At 42.9% G+C, this 19,643-nt stretch overlaps 1 protein-coding gene across 1 annotated transcript; it reads right to left on the minus strand.

Annotated features, from left to right (window-relative positions):
* Window positions 1-6,945: 6,945 nt before the first annotated feature.
* LOC139694151 (glucose dehydrogenase [FAD, quinone]-like) lies at window positions 6,946-10,242 on the minus strand. Its single transcript, XM_071592582.1, has 2 exons — window positions 9,775-10,242; window positions 6,946-8,593 (listed from the first exon to the last, which is right to left on the minus strand). Exons 1-2 carry the CDS (start codon window positions 10,240-10,242, stop codon window positions 7,124-7,126), a joined length of 1,938 nt encoding a protein of 645 aa, XP_071448683.1. The 3' UTR covers window positions 6,946-7,123.
* Window positions 10,243-19,643: the final 9,401 nt, after the last annotated feature.

A 19,643-nucleotide genomic window follows, 5' to 3' on the forward strand; every position in this document is an offset into this window, starting at 1 on the left:
GGGGAGACCGTCTGTCATTACAGACCAACTGGTGAGCTCAGTTGACGAATTCGTGAGGAACGATCGGCGCGTCACAATTGATGACATCTGTGAGCATTTTCCCAATGTTTCTCGAACAATTGTTCATGAAATTGTTAAACACCATCTGCATTATGCAAAAATTTGTGCAAGATGGGTCCCTCGCGTATCTCAATGAGCTGGCGGCGAAGGACTATGCAGCAGGAATACAGAAACTTGTCACACGTTATGACAAATGCCTTAATTTGCTTGGAGATTATGTTGAGAAGTAGTTTAAAGTATCCTCTTTCAAATAAAATTTTTTATGTTTGTTAATATTTACTTTTGTGTCTTTATTTCACGAACGGGTACTACTTTCCGGATGACCCTCGTAATTTGAATCATCAACTTGCTTTCAATTGGGTTGAATTAATTCAAAAGGAACCCCATTTTTACCTATCTGGTAGCTCTGGCTTATGATTTTCACCATTGCATTAGAAACAGCGAATAAAAACGAAAGCTTTAACTATCAATTGAAAAAATTGTGTGGTAGCCTATTCATGGGGGAAGAAATAGTAAATTTTCAGTTTGTTATTGAAATTGTTTTGAAAAATTAGACGGCAGCACTTTAAAAATTATCTCACATTATCGACTCTTCTCTTCTTCTCTCTACCCAATTAGTTGATTTGAATGGGGTAATATTTAGGTGGATCCTCTTAAGATAATGGGTTCTGTGCCGTATCGCCCTGAAAATGATTACAAATGGTCACTGAACTTCACGGTTGCGTCATTCTGTCTCCATTTATGGGAATCGCGGCTTTCTCTTACTCCAAATGTCTGTGGCGTTAATGTTGCCATTCGTGTGATTGTGTCCAGGTGACCTCTCCGAATATTCGTTACTTACGTGACATCCTTGTCTACGCTCTGAAAAATCGCAATTCGTGGGTTACCGAGGGCTGATAAGCATTCTGCATTGCTTTTTTTTCCTTTCGAAATACTTCTTCTTTTCAAGAAACGCTCCGCCAGAGACGCGTCGCGTTGCTCCCAAAATTTCGCACGTGTAGACTACTCGAATAGGCCATCCTTTTTTGAGATAGGATCAGCATTGCTCTAGCACGTTAAACTGAATGTTTCCTATTTGTTATATTCAAGCATGCGAAAATGTTTACGCGCCTTAAATTTGTGCCAGGTAGATCACGAAAATTCTGTTAACTGGAATTTTCGTTCACTGCCTTAAGATTATAGGCCGTACTTATGTATGTTTTGAGCAGGTTTCTTCTCGCCTACTCTCCGCCTGTATATAATTGGTAAAGTTGCATGTAATGTTTATGAATATTTTAGGGGAGTTAGTATCGTTATTATGTCGTTAGCGCAAGTTGATTACTTTTATCTCAAAACCATCCGTCTAAATTTGCTATTTTAGTTATTGGATAAGACTAACTAATAGCTAATAATTAGTTATTTCCTCTTAATTATGGCTGATGCTTTTAAATATTTAATGTCGTCAATTATGGCGGTAAAAATCGATGAGGAAGGGCAGCTGGTTCCTGGATAACGTAAAAACCAAAGAAATACTACGGCTCTCGTAAGATAGGAGAAAAAGTTCACCCGACATTAAGGTAGAGGAAGTGGCCAAAGGAAAGGCTAATATGATCCGAGTAAAAGACAATATAAGACGGAAGCAGCCTCGTGGTCTACAAAACTGGTATGAGTAACTGCATGTAAGCAAAGGACTGCGTAAGAAATGAATGGAAAAAGTTGATGGAAGCACAAGAAAATTCGAAGGCATGTTGGTTAAGGACCGGGAAGGTATGGGAGGTGGATAAAAGTTCAAATTTAAGTAAATGTGGACGTGGATGCGATTGAATTTCGTCTTGTTTGGAGGAATAGAAGGGGGGGTTTCTTGAAAGAGCGGGGAGAAATTAATTCGCCTTAAGCGTGTGCCGACGCAATGATAATTTCCGATTGAATTGACCGATTGGAAATTAGAAGTATTTGTTATAAATTGCGTTTCCTAAAAGTTCTCCCTCGTCAAAATTAGTAAACTTTTTCAAACATCCACAAATTGATACTGAAGAATTCGCCAAAATGACAAATTAAACTATTTTTACTAAAGTACTTTGGCATTTTCGCCAAGAAAACTGGACCTCGTTTTGGCTACCAGTGTGAGGGATAGAATATCACAGGCGTCGAGTGTAGGAGTGTGTCCGTATATTGCATTTTAAGACACTTGTGCTAGGATAGCACATTCGTTCAACTCGTTTAGTAAAGCAACCATGTTCAGTAACAACTTAATCTGACAGAGTCGGTAAAAGAATTTGTGTCAGCAGGACATTCGAAGTTGTTCCCATTCGTTTCCTGCGGCATCGCTGTGATCTTGTCCTTGTCAGCATTAGTGATGGGAAGTGTACCACGGCAGTAAACGACGTCGCACCACCTTAAGTAATGGAAATCCATCGGGTTCATTTAGATTAAATCTCTGAACTCTTTATGCAATAAATTTATATGTATATACATATATCGCCGGGGCCGACGACTTCTGGATAGACGGTTAGACGGTGTTATACTCAGATGACGGACAGATAATTGCAGGAGTGGGCATCATATTAAAGAAGGAGTGGGCCAGAAGAGTAAAATCGTGCTGGAAATACAGTGAGTGTAATCTGATGATAAGGTTCGAGGGAGAGCCTACGGACACAGTGATAGTGTAGGTGAGTATGCCAACATCCAGCTATTCAGGCGAGGAAATAGAAGAAGTATACGGACCACTGGAAGAAGTTATAGGAACAGCGGAAGAAAAGGAGAACCTAATCGTGATGGGAGAGGGTTAAGAGGCTAATGCAGTGGTTGGAGAGGGCCGAGAGGGATGGAGCGTGGGACAGTTCGGAATGGGAAAACGTAACCCCTCGGGAGAAAGACTGATAGAATTCTGCACCCAGAAGAACATGGTAGTGGCAAACACCCTCTTTGAGCAACATCGGAGAAGAAAATACACGTGGAAGATGCCAGGGGACAGGGCAAGATACCAAATGGACCCCATTCTCGTGAGAATGAGAAACCAAGTCAAGCAATGCAAAAGCTACCCCGGTGCAGATATAAATAGCGATCACAACCTGGTGGTCATGGACAGACAACTGCGATACACAGCCAAAAGTGACTAAGAGACCCATATGGAACGCAAAAATACTAGAGGAAAAGCAGTCAAGAGAAACTTTCCCCACGACCATTGACAGAAAAATAGAATGAATAAAAGCGAGTGGCATAGAACGATGATGGATAGAAATGAAGAATATCATTACCGAAATAGCAGATGAACAACTTGTGGGTAAGACGGCGCCAACCAAACGGCCATGGATAACAGCTCAAATAAGATAACTCATAAAGGAGAGAAGAAAGTACAAGAATCCAATAAATGAAACTGAGGAAGCCCTTTACAGGAAGTTTGGGAAACAACTAATTTGAGAGCGTAAGAAGGCCGAGGAAGAGTGAATAGAAAGCTGCTGCGAGGAAATCAATGACAACATAAGGAAGGGCAATAGTGAAACTGCTTATGAACTGGTGAAGATACAATTCGGAGTAAGAACAATAAAATCCCCCCACGTCCGAGATGCTAATGGAAAGTTAACGAGAGAAGATGAAAACATTGGGAAGAGATGGAAGGAATACATTGCAGATCTCTATCATGGGCCCGAAACACTTGAAGGTGACTTACTTAAAGAGGAAAGCATGATAGCAGAAGATGAACGGGACCCGGAGATACTGAGAAGTTAATTCGACGGAGCCGTGAAAGACCTGAGGAACAATAAGGCAATGGGAATTGATAAAATTAACGGAGAAATTATCAAAGCACTCGGGAGCAATGCAAAGGATATCCTATTTGAAATGGTGAAAGATATCGACGATAGTGGAAGACTACCTGAGGACTTCAAGAAGAGTGTAATTATTGTAATACCGACGAAACCTGGAACAGATAAATGCGAAGAACACAGAACATTGAGCCTGACTTCTCGCGCATCGAAAATACTTGCTCGGATAATCAGCCGACGAATAGAAGGAAAGGTAGAAGAAAGCCTCTCGGAAAACAAATTCGGATTCAGGAAAAACCGAGGAGCAAGAGAGGCAATACTCAGCTTGAGGTTACTGGCCGAAAAATTCATCCACGTAGACAAGAATATGTGGCATTCGTGGACTTGGAGAAGGTCTACGACGATGTTGAATGGAACAAAATGTTCTAGATACTAGAGGCGCTTGGAATGTACTACAACGATAGAAGGATGATCCATCACTTCTACAAGAATCAGGCAACAATCACGCAAATGAAAAACGGAAGGAAAATAGAAGCCAAAATAAACAAGGGAGTTCGACAAGGATGCAATCTCTCGCCAGCACTATTCAATGTATATCTAGAAGAGGTATTAAAGGAAGTCCAAGAATTTGGCATCAAAGGAGTCAAGGTAAAGGGCGAAGTAATTAACATGCTGCGGTTCGCAGACGATATCGCATTAGTAGCAGAGACGCGAGAGGACCTGCAAGTAAACCTAAATACTATGGACCAAGTACTTCGGGAATATAATATGAGCATCTGCAAGAAGAAAACGTAAATCCTTGTATGTGGAAGAGAGAAGCTTAATGCAGGTATCACAATTCGAGGAGTGAAACTAGAGCAAGTGGAATCCTTCGTCTACGTTGGCAGCAGCATTAATTGGGATGGAGGAAGCTTGACTGACATCAAGCGAAGAATAGCCCAAGCAAAGAGGGCGTTCATTGAGGAGAGGTAGCTGCTGTTTTTAAAGAACAGAGTAGTTACCTCTCCTCAAGATTGCAAACAAGGAGGCAGTTCGTCAAAACGTTCGTGTGGAGCATGGCAGTCTACGGATCGGAGGGATGGAATATTGGAAAATTGGATTGACGAAGAATAGAAGCATGGTGCTTGAGGAGGATGCTTAAGATTAAATGGACAGGCAAAGTGAGTAATGATAAAGTGTATAAAATAGCAGAAGAGGAAAAGGACCATATGGAGAGCTCTAAGGCAAAGAAGAACTAGATGGATTGGATATACATTGAGACACAATGGATTAGTTAGAAACATAATAGAAGGAAAACTTGAAGGAAAGAACCCGCAAGGAAGGCCAAGAGCCAGTGTATGGGGAAAATTAAGGACGTGAAACAGGGAACCAATCAGAGGGTGAGGGAATTAACACTAAATAGAAAAGAATGGAGGGCTGCAGTTAACCAATCTTAGAATTGAAATACTGATTACACAACCACACACACACAAACAGGGTGCGATGGTTAAATCCGGACAAATTTCAATTTAAATTTCGCGCCATATCGTAGTTCCAATTGATGTCACGATTGGCGTTCTAGAAAGTTATAGGCATCTGGTAAACAGTCATAACCCCTAAATGGCCGAGATGTGGCGTACAAGTGCGCCGTACAATCGAAGAGCCGCTATTTTCGAAAGTGTTCGCGCTGGGCGTCATATTTCGATATAGTTCGATTCTTGTGGTACCCCAGATCAACTGTTTACGATATTGTGGCTAAGTGTAATGCTTCGGGGGGGTCTGGAGAATGTTTTACTAACCCGGCGAGGAAACATCGTTCGAGGAAACGAGTGTCACGAACTGCGGTTGTCGTCGATAAGGCTCAGGCGCTGATTTCAGAGGACACGGGGCGATCGCTGAGGAAATTGGCGTCAGAATTAAATGTTAGCGAGCGAACATTGCATCGGATATCAGAGGAGGACCTACGATACAAGTCGTACTCAATAAAGGTCCGACATGTGCTGTCTGAGGCTGCCAGAACAAAGCGGATTGCTCGCTGCAACCTACTACTGTGTTCTCTAAGAAATGAAGCTGCGAGGCGAATCAGATTCTTTTCTGATGACATCATTTTCACCGTTGACGCGAAGATCAACCGGAGAAATCATTGCTGGCTCGCCCACGACCCCAAGGACGTCCTGATTGTTGCTCGAAAACATTTTCCGGCTAGTGTTCACGTCCTAGGTGTTTTGTCCTGTGAGGGTAATATCATACCACCAAATGTCTTTGAAAAGGGACAAACTATCACAAAAGAAGTCTATCTGCAAATTTAGAAGAATTTAGTGAAACCGTGGATGGTAATTGTGGCCTCGGGGAGACAATGTCTTTCAACAGGACGGTGCACCAACTTATACGAGTCATTTAGTCCACAACTGGCTCTCAGATTACATTGACATGTTCTGGTCAAAAGAGTTCTGGTCCTCGAATAGCCCGGACTTGAACCCCTTCGACTATTATGCTTGCAGTGTAGTCAAAAGAGATATCAATAAGACGAGGCGAACTAATGTCGCTCTTCATGCACCGCTATCGTAGCAGCATTCGTGAATATGAACAGCGCTGTTTTAAACAGAAAGGACAGGACAAGATTGGAGGCGGTCATTGCAGCTGAAAGGGGTTACGTTGAGTAATTTTACTCTCAGACTGCCTAATTAGTCAGTTCGCCCTTCCGCTGTATGTAAGGTTTAGTTCCAATTACAATATTTTCGCGTATGCATGCTCCATTGATTATTTTTTATTTAGAATTTGGGTGATTAAGAAGTCCTTCCATGGTATCGCAAGTATCTATTTCCGTCCGGAAGTACAGTCATGGATTACCAAGAAAATATCCTTAGTATATGTGATTGTATAAACCAAGTACAATAATGCTTATCAACTTCAAAATTGATATCTGTGGTCGCAGTTTATTCCTAATTTATTTTCGTGTTTTCATGTAAGCATTTCTGTAGCATACTATTTCGCTTTTTTATTTGTTTTCTTTTTGCGTATCACACATTTTACCCATGTTTGTTAAAGCTGTAGTCGAATTATGTTCTTATAGAAAGTGTACGAAAGCATTCCTTTACCAGTTTACGAGCACCATAGAATTGCAATGTTATTGTCTTCGCGTGCAAAATCACAAATCACAATATTGAAAGTATACTCGGCTTTATTCACGGAAAAAGACACACAGAATACATTTCAAGAGAATCCTTTTATACAAAAATATACGAAAATGACATTAACCGGAATAACATTTTATGCAGTCCAATATTACTCCGATTTAGGTTTTCATGATCCTTCTCGTCTCAAAGGCAGGCCTCTTTGCGTCAATACCTGGGTTCATAGTGGGAGCTATATCTGGGTCCCACGAGACCACGGTTGGCGCGATGAAACATGGCAATCCTCTCGTCGTACTCTCTCTGTGCTGTTTCCCAGTCCACTTTGATCATGTCGGAGAGTTTCTCGGCCGACATCACTATGGCCGCAATCGGGTTGCTGTTTGGAACCCTAGGAAATATGGACGCGTCGACCACCCTCAAACCCCCCACACCTCTCACCATAAGTCTATTGTTCAGCACCGCTTCCGGGTCGTCATCGTTACCCATCTTAGCAGTGCCAGCCTGGTGGTTCTCCGGGCCCGTGTACCTCATAATTGTACAGGCCCAGTACTCATCCGTGCCAAACTCCTCCTCCTCGCACCCCGCGACGTTCGTGTCATTAAGCCGGAAGTCGTATGATGCCAGGGCTGCCGTCTGTGTCACGTTGATCATCAGCTTGATCCCCTCAATGAGCACCAGCAAGTCTTTCTCGACGCTGAAGTACTCCGCATACATGTCGGGTTGCTCAAACGGGTCGGTAGAGTGGAGCTCGAGGTGACCCCTGCTCAGCGGCAGGACGTTGGTGGGTCGGGCGGTGATGGTCGTCCTTCCGCAGTCCCCTGTGGTGCGGCCGTCCGTGCACTCCATCGGTTGGCCAGTCCTCGAGCATCGCGCTGAGAACCCGTCGAAGAATACCTGGAGGTCTGGGAATTCTTTGTCGTCTTGGTACTTGGAGACGAGGAAGGCCGTGCCCTGGGTGAGTCCAGTGGATGAGAGGGGGCCGTCGTGTTCGGTTACGTAGCGGTTGAGAGCTGCGAGATCCAGACTTTGGTAGGCGGGCGTGGAGATGGTGAAGGACACCCCGACGGAGACGTGGTTGTGTAGATTTCTGCCGACGCCCGGGATGTCGGCCACCACGGGGATTCCCAGTTCGGAAAGGTGTTCCTTGGGGCCCACCCCGGAGAGCATTAAGAGTTGCGGCGTGTTCACGGACCCTCCCGACAGGATCACCTCCTTGGTGGCGCGCACGGCGTTCTTCTTCCCGCTCGAGTCAACGTACTCCACGCCCACGGCGCGGATTCCGTCGAAGAGCACCCTGGTCACGTGCGCGTTCGTGGCCACCCTGAGGTTGGGCCTCTTATAGTTGGGGCGCAAGTACATCCTCGCCGTGGATGCCCTCTTCCCGTCGTCCACCATCATCTGCGCGATGATGAAGCCCGTTTGATTCCTGCCGTTGACGTCACCACTCCTGTACCCTAGCTCGATACCGGCCCTGACCACGTCCTCGGACAGGGGTGGATGGTAGGGGAAGGTCTGCACTGTGAGGGGCCCTTCGAAGCCGTGAAACCCCTCATCCAGTTGGCCACTGTTTCTGTTGTTCTCAGCCTTCTTGAAGTAAGGAAGTACTTCGTCGTAACGCCAACCGTTTATATTCCAGTCGTCATAAATTCTCCTGTTTCCCCGGGTGTACATCATTCCCTGCGGATAAATGATTTCGACGTTAAAGCATGCGTGCGTAGTTGACATCACAAGTTTAAGTAAGTAAGTTTTTTTCCGTATAAATATTTCTTTGGGATTTATTCGTTTCCCAGGTGTAATCTCGGCTCTAGGATCAATCCCATCAAAAGCCTTGGTATCTGTCTTTACGTGGATGCCTTCACACGTGCTTGACACCTATGATACCTTACTAAAATACCCTCTGTGAACATGTTAACCAACCATTGTGACCTTGTTGAATCGAAATGGTACCTATAGAATTTTGATGTCAAACTATTTAGGGTTGGTATTTCATTCTACTGGAAACATACAAATAGGAAGGTTTTTACCAGCGTATTTTTTTCACACGAGTCAAAAAGAAATCTGCAGTTCTTGAATAGCTGCTACTATAGAAATTTGTTCTCAATTTTCCTTGCAAACTTTAATAAAATACGTGTGGCGAATTTTTTTCAGTAATTCTACCTGTTTAAAAGAATGATGCATTCATAATGAATGTCAATCAACGGGAGTGTATTAAATAAGCTAAACGATGAAAATGTAGGAGGCTGAGTTGGCAGCTGGGTAAAATATTAAGATTGGGCAGTGGGATATCTATGGAAGGTAGCATATTTCGACAGGAAAAATATAAATGGATGAAAGATAATAGGTATTTGGAGAACATGAAATGTGGGAAAATATGAAAATCTGAAGAAAAAAATATCGCAGAGTGAAAACATTGAAATTTTGCGAAAAGACTTAATGATTCCCAGATTTGCAATGTATAGTTTTCAGGTGCCTTTTGAAACCTAATTCGATTGTAGTTTCCTTGTAATTTATCATGACTGTATTCCGGCTGATTTCCTTCGGAATTCCCTTACATAGTTTTCTTTTTATCTTAGCTCTCTGGAAACCAAAAGAATGGATTCCTACGCTCTCCATTATCCCGGCGCCATTTCGTAAATACATACTCGGCGTGGAATTCGTCGCGTCGTCATTTCTCTCTTTTCCTAGAGTAACTTAAAAATTTTTCTTTTAAGAGACCCCTCCATCAGCTACACCAAAGGCTTTCTCGGTCTCTCCCTTTTCCTCATATCTCTCATTTTCTCTCGCATTACCGTTTTGCTATTCCCCAATATTTCGCAGCATTAAACGCGCCCTCGTCATGGGGTACTCGTCGGACTCACGTTCATCGCTCCCGTTCCCGCCACCATCTTGCCCCGGGGCCATCTGCACACGCCACCGGCGGAGAGGCACGCCCTCTCCTGGGGCTGGGTCGTGTACTTCCAGTCCAAGTCGCTTCCCACGGCGGCCACGGCATACGCCGGGACCTGCGTCGCCGTCGCTTCCTCGGGGCCTGCCTCAAGTAGCAGCACGGACCACGGCTTGCCCCCCGACAGGAGTCGGGGCTCGGAGAGACGTGAGGCGACCACGGAACCGGCCACCCCCGCGCCAACCACCACGAAGTCGTAGGCGGGCGCCGGCGGATAAGCCGAGGCGTCCAACCCCAGCCGGCGGCACGGGTCCGCGATGTCGCACCGCGACAGGATCAGGGCCTCGACGATGCTCATGAAGAGCGTGAACCCGGAGCTACACCTGCCGGTGATGAGGCCGGGGGTCTCCGCGAAGGAGCAGCCGCAACAGGACGAAGACATGTCCGCTGTGTCTGTTTGTCTGCCAGAAAGGAGCCTGCCATTGTAGAAAGAATAGGGCACCCGTTAATTGTTTTTCACAGCTCCGTGTGCTACAGTGCATCGTAACGTCAATCTAATATTTTTAATTTAAGTACCCTGAAAGCCACCTCCAGAGTGTATGGCAGGGTACCATAAGACACCATACTACTTTTGACACAAAATACTTTTCCCTCCCAGGTTGGTCGGAATACGGTATTCCGATCCCTTATCATTCGGGGAAAAAATGACATCTTAAATTCATCTGTTCTACACTTAATATCTCTAAATTTATTGACATGATCTCTCCTATTATAGTACGATTGGGGTAATAATACATTTTCAACATCACTGCTAAAGAAACATCCTTCATGCAAGAGATTTAATTTGTAATTTAACCTTTGTTCCGTGAGTAATTCCCAACCTAGCTGTTCTAATATTTTGGATACGCTGCTAAGTTTATCATAGCAACGTTTTACTAAGCGAGTTACTCTACACAGCCCGCGATCATATTCAGTGTTCAATCCAAATTCGTGAGGATATCATTCATACTAGCAGCATATTCTAAAAGAGGCCTAGCAAACGAAAGATAACATTTCTCCTTGGCCTTTTCGTCACATTTAACCAGTATTCTTCTGATAAATTCCAATTTTTTGTTAGCTTGCCCACATATTCCCAATATTCCCCATGTATACCGTATGGCCTCCTCCTCGAGCCAACATGATCTTTTACTCTTGTATAGAATCCGGGAAGTTAAAATTTTCGCAATCTATGTTTCCTCCTGCTGTGGTCACGCTTCTTTCGTCTTAGGCCAAATGGTTCCTTATATCAACCGATCAATTAATTCTCCCTCAGGTTCTGCTCACCAACGTAATGCAGTGCTCCATTTATTCTTCTATATAAGCGTTAAACTTGAATTTATTGTAAGTTATTTTGTTCAAAGTCGCGTGTGTTTTACCTTGCCTACTCAGAATATTATCGGTATAATTTATGTTTAATATCGTAAGACGATAATGAGACAACATTCTCATATGTGCAGTTCTACAAGCTTCCTAAAATTCACAAAAAATGTTGTTTCTGTATTAGATTTTACCAAGTCAGAATTTTTACATTACCGTGTCATTGGCCACGCTGTGTAGTACTCGCTAAACGTTCCCCAAGTGTATAGTTTCTCTCCGCTACTGACACAGCTCGTAACGTCTCCATATTCACATAAATCTTAAACTTTTAAAGTACGTCAGTGATCCTAAACTACCTCCTAGTAACTGACTAAACTAGCTGGGCACGTCATGAAAGTGTATTTGGAATTGGTCAGAGCACTTTTTGTTAGAAAGGGTTATTGTTAATAGTTCTGATCATCAGATGCACGCCTAATTGATCTGCGTGGGACTAAAGAAAATTTGAAATGGATAAAAAGGATAGAAAAGCATCTTTCACTGAATTAGCTTGCTCCTGCGATGCTCGATCACAGATCTCTGTTGCAGGTGTTCGAAGCGCAAAGTAGTTTTAAGTATCCATCGGTCATCAAGAATATTTTAATGGTTACTCAAAAATTTCACTGTGTTTCAAACAATTTTTATGATGAAAACCTCTTTATGTGAGTGTATTTTCAGTTTGTTTTTCATTATTTGGTTGGTTTGAATAGTAAAACAATTAAACTTAACATAAAGTCATCAATGTCAATCGGTGGCGTACCCCTGGATCTTCTCATTCAGCGTGATTGGGTCCGTTTTCGTAAACTCGGGCACTGCGCTGAAATGAAGCCTGAAAAATGAGTATATCGTAACAGTTGGATCTTTTACATTGAACACCTTGACTCGCTTTTCTTTACCAGTTGACTAATACATCTAAGTTCGCATTTTTCGCAAAAAGGCAAAATATGAGTGAAACGACGGATCGCATAGAGACCTGTTCCTGTGAGTCACCCTTGGACATGGGTGACTGGCCCAACAGCCCGCGCCCTCCTCAGCTCACCTGCGTTTTTGCACGCGTTACCGTATACGCCGTCACTACGTGCATAGGAGGCGGTGAATGTGTTCAGGCACGTGGATGCAGGTGCCAGGGCGCTAAGAATGGATAGAAGGACAATTATTTTTATGCGTGCGCAGAGTAAAGAAATAGCTCATCAGGGACCGATGAATACGTTGCAAAAACAAAGTTTTTCACCTAAATCAAATGGGTATACCTTTAGGGTGACAAATTCCTTTTATAACTGCCTTTTTATGATAAATTTCGGTTGCTAACTGCAAAATCGATCATTGTGGGATCATTGGGGGATAACACGTGGGTCATTCAATAATTTCTTACAAACAGCAAGGCGATCTGAAAAGATTTGATTTTAATAGGCCCCATCTCTCACTAAATTGCTGTTCAAGTTTCAGCTGTATCCTCAACGTCGTTTTATTTACATGGTCGTTTGAAGCAACAAACGTTTGTTTATTTGGAAAAATGAGTTTCGTGTGGTGATTAAACCCTTATGTTCAAATGACTTAACACCAAAAGAAATCAATACCGATTTGGATGGAGCTCATGTGTTTGAGAGAGCACACACTTGGGTAATTCAGTTTAAAAATCACTGTGCATCTAAAAATGATGAACAGTGGTCAGCACGTCCAGTGGAAGTGACTTCCTCCCAAATGATTGACAAAATTCACGAATTGTTTTGAGTGAACGTCGAATCAACGTTCGCGAAGTATCAGAGGCCACAGGCCTGCGTATCGCAAGGTGCAGTGTTTTCAGTTTTGCACGAAATATTGGGTGTGAAAAAAATCTCGCCAAGATGGTTTTTCTCTTAGTGGAGAATAAACGCAAGCGTGTGATCGAATCGGAGGTTTTTTTAGCACTTTTCCATCGCGATCCTGACGGGTTTCTGCGTCGATCCATAGCTGTGGGCGAAATATGAATATTCTACTACACCCCAGAGAGGGACAAATGAACAGCAGAAACAGTGGGTTTCTAAAGGCGAAGGCGGTGAAATTAGTCGCCTAGGTGATGGCTAGGATTTATTAGAGATACACGCGCAATCATTTACATCGATTACTTTCTAAAAGAACTAATGATTGATGAAGGGTTATTTTTATTATTATGGGTCGTTATATCACCGGTTGAGCGTATAAATTTAGAAAAGTGTCCTAATTTGCCAAAGATGAAAATACTCTCCCATCAAGATAATGCTCAGGTCCACACCTGGACAATTTTAATGGCTAAAATAAAGGAATTGAAGTTTGAATTATTACAACATCCTTCTTATTCGCCAGCTTTGTCCGCCACTGAGTTTTTTTAATCTCCAAACTTGACAAAATTAGCACGGCCGAAAACGATTCCCGTTTAACGAGGAAAAATGCCTATTTTGGCGATCCTCCGAAATCCTACCTTTAGGACATCTGTAGTTGAAGAAACGGCGTTTTCCCAAAATGGTATCGAGATAAAAGGAGATTCTGTTGCAGAGCAAACAAAATCTACCCCAAATAATTTGTTTTTCCATTTTTTGTAATGAATTATTAAACGATATACTTATTTGAAAGGAATGTTTCAATATTAACTTTGTGGTGTAACATCACTCATCCTGTTTATACATTTAAAAAATAGATTTATTCCCAGTGCGATGTATTTGCATGTATAAACAGGATCTGAAGATACTGTAACATTTTTTTTAAACGAGATTTAAAATCGAAACTAAACTATTAATGCTGCTGGTGATATTGGTTTGTCAATATTTCGAGAACCCCAACTGAATTACCTGCTTGCACAGATTATTCAAGCCACTGGTTCAGACCAGGCACCTGGTAAGAAGTAGGAAGTCATTCCCATCATATACGTACGCATATACTCTCTCAGAATCTGCCACTTATCCTGTAGAAATTATAAAATGAAATTGTTCTAATTGACGTGAGATTTAATCTTAAATGCTTTCAGACTACTCTTTCAATGTCGATAGTACGAGAACTTTTCAAACTACCCTCGTAATTACAGTTCATGGATGAACAGTAAGCCCGTGCCATTTTAAACTTCAGTTTGGATTTTATTTCAATATAATTAATCTAGTTCCAACATAATGGAGTGGTATATGTTTTGAGTATCGAACAAGAAGGAAATACGTGTATTTCGTGGAATCGTATGAAGTTTTCCTTGAAAAATACGTTATTACGACTAGGATTCGCTGAAATTTCACACAACTTAAAAACGCAGAAAAATGTCTGTAATTCAGCGATTTTCCTTATTTTTTATGTTCACGCCAGACGTGCAGATAGGCGTGGCGTGCTAAAGTTGAGTGGTTAGAGCTTTAGTCGTTTATAGAAGCGAGGGCTGAGGTTTATACGTATATACCGAGGGCTGAGGATTCAAATATTCTGCGTGCGTCTCCATCCGAGGTGTGCGGTTTTCCGAGTGTCAAAACTATGGCCGACTCGTGTGTTTTTCGGCGGAGGGAAAATGAACAGCCCTCCCACATCACATTAATATGTTAATTTCTCACGCATAAACATTAGTTCGAGTGAGTTATACCCTCGGCAACTGAAACCAACACCTGTGTCGATTACTGTGGAAGTCGTAGGCAGCGCAAGACCAATGGGTTTTTTTAATTGAAGTCACTCATTAATGTCTCGTATGTGTTTAGGGTGAACTGGCATTCTATGCATTCCCGAAGTAACTTTTTCTTTCACTATTCACTCTCCACACAATTATCTGGCCCCGTGCGAATGTTAGGGACCGATCTGCCTAGCCAAGTAATGTTTTCGCCGGCTCACCTTGTTAGTTTCTCGTTGCCCTGGAGTACTCTCCTTCACCGCGTGAACTCTCCCCTGGGGCACGGCGTGTGTTCTATTGGCGGCGTCCAGTAGCTCCTTCCTCCCCGTTCTGCCCCGAACACGGTCGAACTCTAGGCTTTTAAGCACCGGCGGCCTTCTCTGTAGAACACCGCACTCTCTGGGGAGGGAGAGCGTGCTGTTTTAGTGGGGGCCTCCCCCTCTCCGCCTCTCCACCCCCCATCGATGAGCCATCGTCCTCTTCACCCCCCCCCCATCGGCGTGGGATACCACCGTATGTCTCCTCACATCTCCGCGTATGTGCGCGCATTTCCTCAACGGTTGCGCAAGTCTCCCCGGGGGTCCTCAAAGGGTGTCCCGCGGATCTCCCTTATCAGATGCACGTGTGGCATTGATATCTCCCGATTATCTGGACGTGGTCGCGGGTTGATCTCCCGGCTGCAAAGGAAATTGAACCTGAATGGATCGCTGGAGTGCGAGTGGCAAGGGAGGGGGGGGGAGGGGAGGGGGTGTCGGCGGAGGAATCCATTGCCTTGAGTGCACACGGTAACGCGTCATCGACTCCGCTCGCATCCTTTTGCGAAAGGTGAGTCGCTTCCACTCCTGCGACGGATTTCCAAAACATGGCAGAAATTGCTTACAGCTGTTCCGATAATATTCGCGGTCATTCCTCGGGCAGAATTGGGATTCGTGGGCCGTTTGAACTGCACCGATGATGAGTATTAACCAGCAAGTAGCAGTTAGGTTAAGGATCTCCACGCGCCCTTCCCAGTTTCCTATTAGGACGCGCGTTGATGGAGTCAATCATTCATCCATTTAATGTGGCCGATAATGCCACCATCTCTCGTGTAGATAGTAACGAACATCTTTTTGTATGCTTTTGAGTTCACGAGTATCACTCCTCTTGACGACTAGGAATGGGTTTGGGACGAAAAACGATATCAATTGAAACCTACTCTGATCTGTGACAGGATATTGAATTTTTGTAATGCTTAAGTGCATAGCATTCAAACTTGCTGTCATGGTGGCATTATTTCCCGATTTATTCTCCTTTCGCGTGCGACGTATGTATCTACATCCTTATTTACCAAACAAAGGCTCAAATTCCACTGACCTTTTTTTTGTATAATAATTCATTTTTCGCGTATATAGCAATCTCCGTATTAATGTCATTCTTTGACCCATCTATTATTTATACCTCACGGTCGTGTACTATTTAAAGGGAAATTAATGAATCAACAATCGTTCCTTAATGATCCCTCCCATAATTTTGGCTGATCTGCTGGAAGAAGCCGAGATGGATAACGCACCTGTTGTGATGCATAGAAGAAGCACGGAAACTTATAAAAAAATATGAAATATGTGATTGATGGTTGAGGCCGAGACTTAGTGGAAATCCATTGCGAACAGGAGTTTCACTAAATAACTTTGCAGTTTCCACATAAAATAACTGATTTATTTTCACGATAAATATGAAATATCTAAATGTGTCTGTAAATGTTCTACGTAAAAGTTTTCCTGTTTTCTTTCAATCTCATTACCGATTGAATCTGTTTTATTAATATGTTTTTTACTATGATTTATTTAATTTCTGAGCGAAGAAAGAGTGGTTAGATGTCCGACTCAAAGCCTCTGTCTTCGGGTAGAGAACTCCGTTCGCAAGTCAGTGGCAACTCACGCCTCGCCCATCTCACATCTTACTCGTATATGGGATAGATCTCACCCCTCCATCACGCTTCACGGAGCGTGATCCATTCCTATCCTGCTCACTGTTTCCTAGTAATCTGGAGTCGTGGCTGTAGTTCTGGCGGAATCGTCCGATGAAAGTCTTCGGCATGAAACGCAGACGCAAAATTTCATTCGTCCAATATCTCAACTTTTCATCTTTGTCGAAAAGGAGCGACGGGCATGCGTAGGTTCTGAGAAATATGTTTCTAGAGGTCTCCTTGTTGGAATAAAATGGCTTTGGCTAAAATTCTCATTTACTAATGAATTTTAATGTACAGACTTTACAAAGCTCGAAGCTTATAAGGACATAAAAAAGTGGTAATATTCTATATTTACTGAAAATTACAGATTAAATCTCTTACATAAATTAGGATGTCTCTTAAGCAGTGATGTGGAATATGTTTTATTGCCCCCATCGTACCACGGTAGGAAAGATCACGTCAATAAAATTAGAGAAATGGAAGTGTAGAGCAGATAGATGTGAGATGCCATTTTTTCCGCGAGTGATAAGGGATCAGAGAATAATATTGTCCGACGGCGGTAGGGTCATATTCGGGTAAACATTAGTCCGGTGTGTATTCACCCCCTGCCACACATCATAGCGGTGGGTTTCAGGTTACTAAAATAAAAGATGAAGATAGTTTCAAATAGTGTTAAGAGGTGTAGGAATAGTATGACATTGGTATTTTGTGAAAAATGAGATTATATTATGAATTCACGGCACACGTGTTGGTTCTTCGTTCAGTGTCGATTTCAAATGTTTGCTTTTAGGATTCATGGCCGAGCCGAAGTTCAGTTCTCAATTCTATCAATTCCTCAAACTCCATTCCATCTGATAGAGTTCCTAAAAGTGGTAGGACCTCTTTAAGAGTGATATGCTAAAAAAAATAGAAAACCCTTGTGCAGTTATAAGTTGTCCCCGTCATTTTCTCTCCATTGACACCGAAATGAAGTCCGCTTTAGATTCTTAGCCATGCAGAAAGAGAAGTTTAGTCGGAATAGGGTTAGAATCACCGCAGCCGTATTCTAAAGAAAGATGTTTCATTCTGGCGAGCCGGACCCATCACATGCTTGTATGTAGACCTGTAAGTGTTGTCCTACTCATTACGTCTAGCAATGCACTGGAGACGGGCAGTGACGATGTTTACACGCGCTGGTGTAATTTTAAAATCAGTCATTATTTCGAAGCCGTCTAACTTATTATTTTGCCATGCAGCTATGTGATCTTTATCAGTCCCTCAATGACTTTCACTCGGGTTAATTAACTGGAACAACGATCTATGAAATTAAAATTCTTAAAGAATTCTCTTTTAGAGGTTTGTTTAATTTGGCGATGTACATTCATGCTAAATAACTGGACGTTCGTCTACTGGGAAGTTCTTAAAAAAGTGTGATGGGCACAAAGTATGTGACAATATCATGTCATTTGGAGATATTCCAAAATAGCAAAATACATTGTTGCAGTTTTTCATGTAATGATAAAATGTTACAGCTAGTTACCATTGCAATATTAATTTGACGTTTCATTTCGGGAAAGGAAATACTTTGTTTAATTTTCTTTTCCGATATTAATCGCCTCCACAAAGTGACGTCTCAAACCATTATATTGACGTATTATTATTGAATAAAACAGTTTCTGGCGTCGATTGGTGAAAAATCTTCATATTGAAATTGGAATAAAACCACTTTGCTTTTCCACTTAGAAAATTTTTTTATTTACTACCTAGGTTTCGTTATGGTATAACATCATCAGGTAAAAATATTAAATTTTTCCTGATGATGTTTTGCCATAGCGAAACCTAGGTAGTAAATAAAAATTTTTTCTGGTTGGAAAAGCCAAGTGGTTTAATTTCAATTTCAGTATCATTATTGATTGATTTGAAAACGACGCTATACGTCTATTCTTTGAGACTTTAATGGAGTGATTTTGTCTTGATGTTGGTAAGTTCACTGATATATTATTATTTTGAGATACTCACTGAAACTGAAGCCATTCGCCTCATTTAAGATAGAAGGGCACTTAGAAATGGACGCGGCAGACGAGCCGAGGTCACGGCATATCCTGAAGTAAGTTATTTGAGAGAAGGGGCGAAGAAGAGGGATGATATAATGGACGGGATCAAAGGAAGGATACCGACATGGTATGGACAATCTCTGAAGAATGAACGATAAACGGAGGGCCTTGTAAGTATGGCATTGAGAACCACCAAACAGAAGGGAAAGGGGATGGTAAGAAAAATATGGAGGAAAGGAGTACAAGAGGCTGATGTTGTCCTTGTACTGGGGGATAGCAGCATCCATGACAAAGGCATGTGACAAAGGCCGATGGGAATGGATAAACGCGCCTCAAGAAGAAGAGCAAGGCCTGGCGGAAACTTTTGGCCAGAAAGAGATGAGGAGGCGGTGTTTGGAGGAGGTACTAAAGGCCCATCGCCATTGGTCAACTCTTACCAAGAGGGGCTGAAGAGACCGCGCCCCGGGTTCCCTCCCGACGAACAGCGGTCCTCGTTGAGGTGCCCTCCGCGTGATGTCCCACTGGGAAACAGGAGAGCCGCTGTAGCATCCGTCAGCACTCCCGGGAACTCCGAGCCGATCCGCCGGGGAGACTCCGCCAGCTGCCCCCGATTCCAAACGAGTCGAGAAGGTTCAAACGCTGAAAATTCACTGGTTTTGCTCATACGACGGAGGGAGGCTGAGGCACCGCGGGTATTCGGGCCTTCCAACTTTTCCTCGTCGTCATGTTTTTGTTTCTCCCAATGGACCCGCACCTCGCGGGCTTTTCCTGTCGTAAATGCTTTTCGCGTGTCACTCGCAAATAGCTATTTTCAGTGAGTCCGTTGACATCGTGCGGGATTGTGGCTACTGGAATGCAACTCAGAGGAAATATTTGGAATG

This window comes from Hetaerina americana, unplaced genomic scaffold (genome assembly GCF_022747635.1).
Source record: "Hetaerina americana unplaced genomic scaffold, ioHetAmer1.1.p SCAF_5, whole genome shotgun sequence".
In the NCBI taxonomy this organism is placed as follows: Eukaryota; Metazoa; Arthropoda; class Insecta; order Odonata; family Calopterygidae; genus Hetaerina; species Hetaerina americana.

Excerpts from the sequence above, each read along its gene's own strand:
- LOC139694151 (XM_071592582.1), bottom strand. The coding sequence starts at position 10,242 with ATGTCTTCGTCCTGTTGCGGCTGCTCCTTCGCGGAGACCCCCGGCCTC. Across the intron at positions 8,594-9,774 it reads CGGGAACGGGAGCGATGAAC|GGAATGATGTACACCCGGGG; the intron begins GTGAGTCCGACG and ends ATTTATCCGCAG.